This window comes from Protobothrops mucrosquamatus, unplaced genomic scaffold (assembly GCF_001527695.2).
Source record: "Protobothrops mucrosquamatus isolate PMUCROS unplaced genomic scaffold, P.Mucros_1.0 scaffold7, whole genome shotgun sequence".
Classification (NCBI taxonomy): Eukaryota; Metazoa; Chordata; class Lepidosauria; order Squamata; family Viperidae; genus Protobothrops; species Protobothrops mucrosquamatus.
This window is the reverse complement of record NW_015386394.1, coordinates 1,286,418-1,297,701: the sequence shown is the minus strand read 5'-3', so window position 1 is coordinate 1,297,701 and position 11,284 is coordinate 1,286,418. Positions and strand designations below refer to the sequence as shown.

The following is an 11,284-nucleotide window of genomic DNA, read 5'->3' as shown; positions in this document are numbered from 1 at the left end:
TATTCCCTCATCTACTGAATTTCAGTATGACATCGTCACTTTCATCCAAGGTTCCGGCAACTTCAACTCCCTCTATCACTTCTTCTCTATTGGTAAGAATTAAATCCAGTATAGCTTTACTTCTAATTTCATCCTCTATCTTTTGGATGACAAAGTTGTCAGCTAGGTTGGTTAAGAAACTGTTTGATCTCCTACTCGCTGCAGAGTTTGTCTCCCAGTTGATATCTGGATAGTTGAAGTCTCCCATTATTAGTGTGGTATGCTTTCTACGTACGTTTGTTAACTGATTGGCACAGAGTTCATCTATTTCTTTGATTGGTTGGGTATCCTGTAATATACACCTATAGCAATGTCACTTTTTTCCCTTTTATATTGACCCATATACATTCTGTAGGGATTTTATCTTTGATCAAGTTCATTGCTGTAGATATGTAGTGTTCTTTTACACATAGTGCAACTCCCCCTTCTCTTTTTGTAGATCTGTTTCTTTTGAACAATTTGTAACCATCCATCCATCCATTCCAGTCACGGGTTTCATCACCAGGTTTCTGTAATGCCAACTATGTCATACTTGCCCTCATGTACTGTTTGTTCCTCAAGCTTTGAGCATTTGTATATAAGCATTTAAGACTTTTATACTTGTCCGTGGGTATGTTTCCTGCATCTCCTGATTGTTGAGTTTTTCTTTTTTCTCAACACTCCCTACCTCATTGTTTGATTTGTTTTCTTGGGATTTATGATTGGTTTTGTGTTCTAGGGATTCTAAAGATTGATCACCCTTCCCCCTCAATTTTATTTTAAAGCCCTTCTAATTGTTATTTGAGTTTTTTCTTTTTTCTTTTCCTATGGCCAGGAAAACTTGATTTCCTGGCCACAGCTTGAAGGTCCTGAAAAGAGATCTGAAGTTTTTAAGTGAAATACTGTAACTGATAAATGGCAGGAGTTTCTGGAATGTGATGGAAAGATGAAGAGTTTCTTGCCTTAAAGCAGGGTTTCTCAGCCTTAGCAACTTTATGATGTGTGGGCCTCATAAAGGGAATTCCCAAAATTCCCCACCCAGTGTGCAAGCTGGGGAATTCTGAGAGGTGAAGTCACACATCTTAAAATTTTTAAGGTTGAGAAATCCTGCATTAAAGCGTTCTCAATGCAGGGTGATTTTCTATTATAGAACTGACAGCTCTGCATCCTCTGTTCCTAATACTTCAATCCATCCTTGCGTGCAGAGCGTATGGTCCAACACTATCCGAGCACCCAATATTTCCCTGCACAAGATGGAAAAGCTTTCCTATCCCTTTGCCATTTTTACACCTGGCCATTGCTCCAAACGCTCCGCTTCTGACCTCATTTCTCCGCTGAATTATGGCTCGAGTTTGAGACCTCCTCATTCCAACCGCAAGGAGAAGTCGGATCTCGCGATGCTCGGAATTGAGGCTGCGTTGGAAGTGATTTAGGGCGGGGCTGAAAGAAGAAAAGACAGGAATTGAACCATTTCTAGCCCAGAATCGGAAGAGCTAACCGCTCTAGCCATAGGCAAGAGCGGAACCTGAATTGCTCCGTGGTTTTAACCCTTGCTGTTCTCCAAAAAATATATTTCAAAGAGAACTAGAGACGCGACTGAAATAAGTCGCTTTTCCCAATCTCGCGTTCTGCAGATTTGGAACTGTACTTCGAGTGAGCGGATTCTATTTATGTGCTATGGTTGAAGGAGTCGTATTTCCCTTGCAAGGCATTTCACCAAACCGGTGCCCATTCCTGAAGCATTAGAGTAAAAAAGAAACCTCCTGAGCAAATCGCAGATTTGTTTTTTTGATGCAGGCGGCTTATAATATCTCTATTAATGCAATAAAGTTTGCTTTTGTTTTCGTGGACTTGTATTTACTCGGAGGTAATAATGGTTTTGTATAGAAAAAGTTGAAAGTTACATTTGAAAAAGTACTAAACTTCACTTTTAATACATGGATACGCATATACACCCATAACTATTTTGACTGATAGTAACAATATTCCTTTCCAGGATGATGCCTCCCGTCACCATTATAACCAAGTCCATCCATCCTGCCTCTGGTCATCCTCTTTCCTTCTCTCTATCCAAGCCTTATGACTTTCTTAAGGGAGCTGGGTCTTACCATAATATATCCAAAATAAGATAATTTGAGCTTGGTCATTTGCTTCTTGAATAAAAAGTTTAATTTGTTCTATCAGAACTGATAGTACAACCTCACAAATAGTTTTTCAGTTAATCCAATGGTCTAAGTTTATATGACACACATCAAACCATAAACTAACTACACTGGCTGGGTTTGCACAATGTTAAAATGTCCTTGGCCAACTTGTAGTTCTCAGTTATATAGATTCAGCCACTCCTTGTTTAGAATACTGATTTTTTATATTTTATGGCAGCTAATACACCTCTCCTCAAACAATGTCTTCACTAGATTAAATATACTTAGGAATTTTTCATGGCTGAATTACAAATATACTCAACTACACTTTTAAAAAAGAAAAGTGTGACCATGAAATTATCTGAAATTCTAAATTAATGTAGAAATGCCTCCAACACTGGAGGTTTTTAAGAAGAGGTTGGACAATCATTTGTCTGAAATGTTATAGGGTTTCCTGCTTGAGTAGGGGATAGGACTAGAAGACCTCTACGGTCCCTTCCAACTCTGTTATTCTGTTAATGGGCCACATTGTATGCACTGTGTTGAAGATCATTTAGGATGCTTACTGATGAAGAAATCTTAGTCTTACCTTCAAGATCATTCAATCACAGTACAAAATGAAAACATTGTTTAAGAAAACGGCTAAGCAGATAAAACATTTGAACAAAAACTGTTTTTTACTAATAATAATTTACTAATATTAAGCATTCTGAAATACTAGCATAGTTATACAAACACATGGCTGTAACATTAAAATTTCAAAACATGTTAACGAACTATTATTGTAATCAATTTGTAGAAAACTTACCATTCCAAATATTTATCTATCCCAAATCATTCCAGAAGAGAACATGATTCATTCTGGATCAAATACCTATATTTGGTTCTTAATACTAGCTCAGTCAATTGTTCTCTGGTTAAATATAATAGGCCCAATGTCCAAAGTTAGTCTATCTACCCCAAAAAGTCCAGATGAAATTGTTTTGCAGTTAAATGTGATAAATCCATTCCCCAATCTCCTTTAATTTTCTTAAGAAAAGCCAATTTATCACCTGTCTACTCAGTCAGGTTTCTGTTGCTGTAAAATAGGGGTGTCAAACTGCAGGCCGGATGCTTCATGCTGAAACTGCGCCCACCCCATTGCCGGGCAATGAAAAAAAAAGTCGTGATATGTCGCGACATGTCATGCGACGTTGCGAGTTTGACACCCCTGTTGTAAAAGAATGCAGGCTTGAACTTCAAAGAGGCATGCAGAATCAACTCAAGTTAATTCTTAATTCTGTAAGCATTAAGTCTGTAGAGCCCTTATTTCTTTCCAGCAAATCTACTGCTTTCAGATTACAATCCTTTTGTGAGTCTAATTTATATACAGCTAGATGCATCTGAATATTTTCCACAATCGTTATCATTTTCTCAATTTTTTTTAAAAAAGCTTTCAAATAGGAATTACATATTACCAGTCTTTTTTCAAAAGTCAGCCACATTTGCTTATCTGTAATCTGATACATTGTGGCTGTGTAACTTGGCAACAATAGATAAAATGTGATTTACATTAATTTCTATAGAATTTCATTGGGACCATGGCACCTCCCAAGAAACAAGAATGAACATTTCTTAGAAAATGAGATGGTTTTATAGCTCAATTTCCATACCTATTAAAATAGCTTTTTAATTTTTTCACTACTATTCACAACTACATAGAAATTGACATGTTTGTTCAATAGAACTTACTTTTAGGTAATTCTTTCTCATCCCTTTTCTTTAAAATATTCCTCTGGTTTGGCTGACAAAAAATGTTGAAATTGATCTCCCACATTCCTTCACCCAAAACAAGTAGTTGAATTTTGGTTTTTAACATTGTATTTAATCTATACTGTAGATAGAATTCATGTTTGGAGCACCACAGCCATGAGATCTCCCAGAAAAACCCATGGTGCCAGCCATTTTTCTGCTATTCTTTCCTAGCTTTGCTTTCCTGAACATTGTGTTGTTGTTGTTTTTGCCATTGCTTAAAAAATCCATTTTCTTACATGTCCCATGAGTTACATCAGGAAACTTGTGAGAGTGGACAGTATTAAATGCAAAAAGAATTTTGCTATTTTTAAAAAGGCGGAAAATAGTATTTGTAATAATGCCATATCCATGGGGAAAGAAAATTACATAGGTCTGTGCCCTGAGAAACTATCCGATATCAGTTTTGTATTCATTTGAATCAACATTTTTATTTTTATGCAATAATTTACCTTTAAAATGAAATGTCACCATAAATGCACTGAAAATACAATAAAAGGGACAAGCTAATTTTTTTTTTCTGGCCAATGTACATTTTAGGGAGATGGTTCATCTTAAATTCAGAGTAAGCTTCCTTTTAGGTTAATTTGATAATTAATCTGAAGCTGAGATCAACAAGTAATAAATATTATTTTACCATTTCCTAAATTGAGATCTGAATATGGGCTGCAGAATATTATGGAAATTGACATGGTCAGTTGGTAACATGGAAACATAGTCTGATCATTCTTTAAAAGACAAGTTATTCCAAATCTAGTATAGAATTTTTTTTCCAGGTGCATCCACAACTAAGTACTCTGACAATGATTAGCTTTTTCTCCTACAGCAGGAGTATCCAACCTTGGCCACTTTAAGACTTGTGGACTTCAATTCCCAGAATTCCTCAGTCATCCAGGTTGGATACTCCTGCTCTACAGTATTCCTATGCACAATTGCCATGTAGACTTGTGTTTCCATCAGAGGTAATAACAATTCTACTTTTATCAGGGGGGGCTGTTTTGTATATTCTAAGGACTAAAATTCTGACCAACTCTTACCATTAAATGAATGATTGAAGTTGATGGTGTTATAATTTAGAATATATGGAAGGCATGTATTTTTATCTTTTTGGGAGTTTAAAGAGACATAATCACATGTTCTTATCTCTCCACCCACAATATACTTATTAGAAAAAGGAGCTGTTCCAATACACAAATTATTAAAACTACACCTCACATTATTTATAGAGTTGGTTTTATTATAGAAAGTGAAATAAGAAAATTTATATTTAATGTATATTAAGATGAGATTTGTCACCTCCATTACAAGAAAGGAAAGGCTATTACTTTTAAGTAATGAAAACATCAATTATAGCTCTCATCTCAATTGTGTCTGAGCTGCAAAAATCCAGACTTACTAGGTGGCTACAAAGAGCAGGAATAGCTCTTAAGTTATGAGCTGATTTATGCAATATCACTCACAGAATAAATGATCAGTGCATTTGTGTCATTAAAGATAACTTCTTGACATTTGTTCTAAATATTTTGTTTTGGATGAGGAAGCAAATTAAATGCAGTACAGTAATTATGTGAGTAATTTAAATTGATGTTTACAATCAAATTCTATTTTTACTGGCTTTTTTCAGTTGTGTCTATTTGTTTTATTCGATTGCTAGCTGCTTCGGGTAGAAAATCCAGATACAAATCTTGTATACAAATAATACTTCTGCTGGCAGTCACTTAAAAATAAGCACACAAAATGCTTTCATGCAATTCTTTGAAATTTAATTCTTTTTTAGTGAAGTCAGATTACAGGGTCAGACTGTAGCAAGAGATTTATTGATGAAGAAATATAAATGGCTGATAATTGGAAAAAGCTTCTAAAGCTACAAAAATGTAACAATAGGTTATCACAGAAAACAAAGCAGGAATTCTTTAAGTTTTGCTAGTTCTGATAGTAGCACGTATGTTAGTTGTTTTCAAACAGGTGGTCTCCACCTATGTTGAATTTTCATTGCTGTAATTTCCAGCTATCATTATTTTGGAGACACATGGAAGAAGTAATTTGGTCTGCATCATGTTGACAAAAGATGACGTATGTGTCTAATGCAGTTAAGAGACAGGCTTTCCAGACAGATTCAGAGATCCTATTTAAGCTTAAATAAATGTAGGTGTATTCAACATTCTTTCTATTTAGAATGCCACTTAGCTAAAGCAAGAAACTGAAGATAAATCAGGTGGACCAGAATTAGCACAGGAGACACTGCTTTGATACTCTGTAATTCTGGGTTTTTCAAAAGGACAAACCAGATCTCAAGAAATGTCTTTCTCTGTGTTAAGTTTTAGCCTACTCTTTTTTTCTTTTACATTAAAACACAGAGGAAATGTATCCTTTTTGGATAATGAATTAGGGAGGGGGTATTTCCTTCAAACATTTAGACTAGAACAAAGTTGGGAGGGACCTTGGAGGTCTTCTAGTCCAACCCCCTATATCATTTCAGACAAATGGTTGTCCAATCTCTTCTTAAAAACTTCCAGTGTTGGAGCATTCACAACTTCTGGAGGCAAGTTGTTCCACTGATTGTTTTGTCAGGAAATTTCTTCTTAGTTCTAGGTTGCTTCTCTCCTTGATTAGTTTCCATCCATTGCTTCTTGTCCTCCCTTCAGGTGCTTTGGAGAATAGCTTGACTCCCTCTTCTTTGTGGCAACCCCTGAGATATTGGAACAATGCTATCATGTCACCCCTAGTCCTTCTTTTCATTACACAGACATACCCAGTTCCAGCAACCATTCTTTTTATGTTTTAGTCTCCAATCCCCTGATCATCTTTGTTTCAGAAAGAAATTATTAATTATGACTGATTAAATTGCTATCCCACTTTTTAATTAACACCACAGGCCCAGATGAGGCTCACAGTCATACAACAGAGAAAATAGCTAACACTTACACTAACAACCATTTAAAAATGATAGAAATGGGAAACAACTAGGTTAAAGAAATTGTTTACAAAATGGCAAGAGCACTGATGTGAAGATATGAGTTGCTGGTATTCACATTTCCCCCTTGTGTCCTTTCACTTTTAAAATGCTTTGTGAATCTTTAAGAATTACTTAGCCATTGCCCAAGAAAGGAGAATAAATGATAAGAGGATGATTCCATCATGCCACCAGCACTGTGTGTTTGGTGTATTAGGATGTGTAATCATGTTTCAGATATTCTCCAAATAACTAATATTGGAAAGAGTAGTATGAACCCAAAAATGATAAATTGTGATAGGTCTACTTGGTAAATTCAGTATTCAATATTGTGGAAACTGAACTACTTTTTTAAAGATACATGATTCTGTATCTTTATTGTGGGCTGGGGGCAAGATCCTTGCAACTCAGTTTATCCTAAGTTTCCCACAATTTTCAGTAAGGTTCTTTCTCCAGTCTCTTCATGGAGCAGAATGTGTCAGGAACTAGACTAGCCTTCTGCAGTGGGAAGCTGGACTTGTAGAGGCATATCAGAGAGCAGGGATTTAATCCAGGAATCTAACTTCCAAGTAGGCCTGATTCATCCCTGTTCTAGCATGTAGATATAAGTTCTGGATCTTTACTCAGTTGAGTTGAGAGCTTTACTTCTCACTTTTTCAAATGTCTTATCAAAATTCCACACTATCCAACAGTGTGTCTATCACAAAGAAAGCAAGTTAAGGCAAAATATGCACATTTGTATAAGACTTCTTCTAATTATAATTATAAAAATCTAAACTGAGTTCCTGAAGTCTGCCTTTCCCAGTACAAAATTGTTATGCCAATTTGTTTTTTTTTTACTCTTTGTCTGAGTGTGTGTGTGTGTGTGTGTGTGTGTGAGATAGAGAATTTTGGTGGTACTTGCAGATAGGCTTTCTAAGATGGGCATTTATAAGGTCTCACAAGCATCATGTGAGTTTTCTGATGTGTGCTAAGACCAGACCTTTGTCGGAAACTCTTCCCACATTCCATGCAACGGAATGGTTTCTCTCCTGTGTGGATTCTCTGGTGGATGGTGAGGTGTGAATTGACGCTGAAGGTCTTACCACATTCATCACATTTATAAGGCCTTTCCCCTGTATGGATCCTCTGGTGAAGAATGAGGGTGGAGCTCTGGCTGAATCTTTTCCCACATACCTGGCATTCGTATGGTTTCTCTCCCGTGTGGATTCGTTGGTGTTTGGTCAAGTGGGAACTAACGGAAAAGCTCTTCCCACAATCTGTGCACTTGTATGGCTTCTCTCCTGTATGGATGCGCCGGTGGAGGACAAGTGTGGAGCTCTGGCTGAAACTTTTTCCACAGTCATTGCACTCATAGGGCTTTTCACCAGTGTGAGTTCTCCGGTGAATTGTGAGGTGGGAGCTGACACCGAAGCTTTTCCCACAATCAGAGCAGGGGTATTGCTTATCAGCAGAGAGGGGAGATCTCTTAGGCTGGGCAAGGGTTTGCTGAGTTTGGGCAAGAGTTTGCTGAGTTTGGGCAAGGGTTTGCCGAGTTTGGGCAAGGGTTTGCCGAGTTTGGGCCAGGCTCTCTCCACACTGGATGCAAAGACTGGGGCCAGGCCCCATATGAATTCCATGGGGTGGGACAGTGGTGTTGTCTTTTGTCACTGGAGGAAAAAGAGGTGGCTTGACCCATCCTTTCCCTGCCTCTTCATTCTGCTGCCCAGCTGGAGGTTGTCCCCCATAAGCAGAGCCCTCAGACCGCCCTTGGACTTGCTTTTGCACATCCTCAGGCCCACCTGGCTGTGAATTTGAATTCATGGTTCCTCCGTCTGCCAAAAGAAAGAGAGTGAAGCCAGCAGTGGTGATGGGGAAGTTACAGCCATTCATGCTATGTTATTCTAAAGAAAGTAGTGGATACTTTACCAGGTGCAGGTTTATTTTTAGTTGTATTGCCCATCCCAGGCTCTATGGAAAAACTGGATCAGAGATCATTTAAAAACACCTTTCCACTCTGCTAATGTCATCACTTAGACACTTTCTAGGCTATCATATCCAAATCTGAGCTGTGACACAGAAGAAGACACAGACAGGAAGTGCTAACTCTTTTTGCCAGTTCCTGACATTTGGTAGCTAGCTAGCAGAATTCTGCTAAATTCCATCAGAATGTTTGAAATGATTCAGAAGCTATGAAATTATATAAATATACAGGGGCAAGAAATATGCTCACGTTTATCTTTTCACCTATCACCACTTGAATAATCCCGAGCTTAGTTTCTTTTAATTATTTGTAATAAACAGGCATATGAAGATGATTTTACTGGAGAGACATTTTTGGACACAGTGTAATGCAATTTTCTAGGTTACAGAGTCTGTCCCGCCTGATGAAGAATTCTGTTTTTCAGAGGCGTAACATTTTCTGAAAGCAACAAAAACTAATCCAATTATGCCCATTCATTTTGGGATTCTCAGTTTACAATAGTCTTATTATTCTTTTTAATTTAAAAAGAAAAGAAATAAAATAAAAGTCCTTACCTAGCGACAGTAGAGTCCCAAAATTGTCCTGCACAATGTCCCTGTAGACAGGTCTTTGGCATGGGTCCAGAAGGGCCCATTGTATCTCAGCAAAATACATCAGTCACTTCTGCAGAAGGCTCTGGCCTCTGAAAGAATAATTTTCCCTGCTCAGAAGCCAAAACCAACTCTGTTGGCCTATAATGAGATGGGCCTTTCAGTTATGGTACTAGCAACCTGATTTCACATCAGTTGGCCTTTGGTTTTGCCACCCTATAAAGTTTAGGATGAACAGCCCCTCCACTAGTTATTGGATTTCAACTCCAATCAACCTAGTCAGCATTACTGATTGTCAGGGATATAGGGAATTGTAGTCTGTGCCAATCCTACAACAGTCCTACTTACCTGTCTTGCTGCACATCCTATTACACTGTTAAGGTCATCTGGAAATTCAACAGGTGAAGCTTTTCCTAGCCCTGGAAGAGCTATTAGGAGGAAAACTGCACCAACTGAATTTCTGCAGAGCATGTGGGCTGTAGTAACTCAAGCCCTTCCAGGGAGAAGTGTGTAGAGATTTCCCTACTCATCCACCCACCCTTATGATCTGCCATTCGCACGTCCTGGAAGCCTTGTTGCTGTTGCTGCTTCACACTCCTAACCTAGGTCTCTTGTTATGAGTCTAGGAAGCCCTCGGATTTTCATACCGGCAAGAAAGGGGGGGACTCAACTGCTGTTTGAAAGAGGCGCTGAAGAAAGTGCCATGCGTTGCCTCCTCTCGTTTGTGATAGGGTTTTTTCTCCTCCCTCCCCTCCCTCCCTCACCGAGGAAGTTGCCTGGCTGGACTTTGGCCAGTGCCTATTCGCAATCACCTCGAGTTACCTAGACGACTCTAAGTCCTCGAGCTGCCAACTTGGGAATCTCGCCTATCAAAAGAAGAATAAATAAAGCCACGCTTCCCGATTTGGTACAATCCAGAGGCTCGCTGGCGCTCGGGCTGGGTCGATTCCGGGCGGCTGCTACGAAAGCAGAAGAAGAAACAGCAACAACAGGACTCGCTCTCTCTGGTTCTGACCTGGGAAGTTCAGCCCCCAAAATCGTCAGCGGCAACGCGAGCTGTAGCAGCAGCGGTGGCGACAGCCAAAGAAAAGAACAGTCGCTTCACTCGCTCGCTCGCTCGCTCGCTCTCTTTTTTGACAATGGCCAGAGCCCTCTAGCGGCATCACCTCTGCCTTGCACGCGGAACAAGCCCGGGGTGGCAGGGGGGGGCGAAAGCCGGCCGGAAGCCTTCCGCCCAAGAAGGATACCCTCCCCCCCAAGAAGGGAGGAGGGGTTGCGCGGTGCCTATTCAGACTTTGAATAAAGCGAGATGTAAAGAGGTTGCATTTTGTGAGGCTCTCATGAGGGAGTCCAGTCATTGGTTGTATCGATAGAACACGATCGATCAATCATCACAGTATGTTAACCAACGGGGTGGGCTGTTTATTCACTCCCTACACTTAACCAAGTTTTAAGGGCTATGGCGTCAGTCCAGCCAAAATCATTCATTTCTTGGGGTTCCAGGAAGCATTTTGTACTTGAATTGTATTCCAGCTTCAAAGCCTGACTAAAAGGCAGGTATGAAAGGAGTAAGATAGTGATATGTTTGCATGTATTAGCTAAAATCTTTGATAAATTGTCCAGTCAGTGGTCCAGTTGCTGAGACACTTCCAGAAAAGGCCATATGATAACTGTACCATCATCCTTTTTATTTATTACATTCAGGCAACATCACCTTCCATTTCCACTTATTTATTTCATCAGTTTGTTCCTTTGAGAAATATAATTCAGGAAATTAACATGAAATGAAGAAGGGCAGGTGGATGTGAAGAGATTTTCCTCTAGC

The 11,284-nt window shown here is 39.0% G+C and overlaps 1 protein-coding gene across 2 annotated transcripts; it reads right to left on the bottom strand.

Moving 5' to 3' along the window:
• Positions 1-7,665: 7,665 nt before the first annotated feature.
• LOC107282390 (zinc finger protein 239-like) lies at positions 7,666-10,434 on the bottom strand. 2 transcript variants are annotated; one of them, XM_015810162.1, is made up of 3 exons: positions 10,282-10,434; positions 9,424-9,551; positions 7,666-8,720 (listed from the first exon to the last, which is right to left on the bottom strand). In XM_015810162.1, the coding sequence occupies exons 2-3, from the start codon at positions 9,521-9,523 to the stop codon at positions 7,822-7,824; spliced, it is 999 nt and encodes a 332-aa protein (XP_015665648.1). In that variant the 5' UTR covers positions 9,524-9,551; positions 10,282-10,434; the 3' UTR covers positions 7,666-7,821. The 2 variants fall into 2 exon arrangements, with proteins under 2 accessions (XP_015665648.1, XP_015665649.1); XM_015810163.1 differs by having other exon boundaries at positions 10,272-10,297.
• Positions 10,435-11,284: the final 850 nt, after the last annotated feature.

Coding starts and splice junctions, on each gene's coding strand:
- LOC107282390 (XM_015810162.1), bottom strand. CDS start 9,523: ATGTATTTTGCTGAGATACAATGGGCCCTTCTGGACCCATGCCAAAGA. Junction 8,721..9,423: donor TGGGACTCTACTGTCGCTAG/GTAAGGACTTTT, acceptor TTCTTTTGGCAG/ACGGAGGAACCATGAATTCA.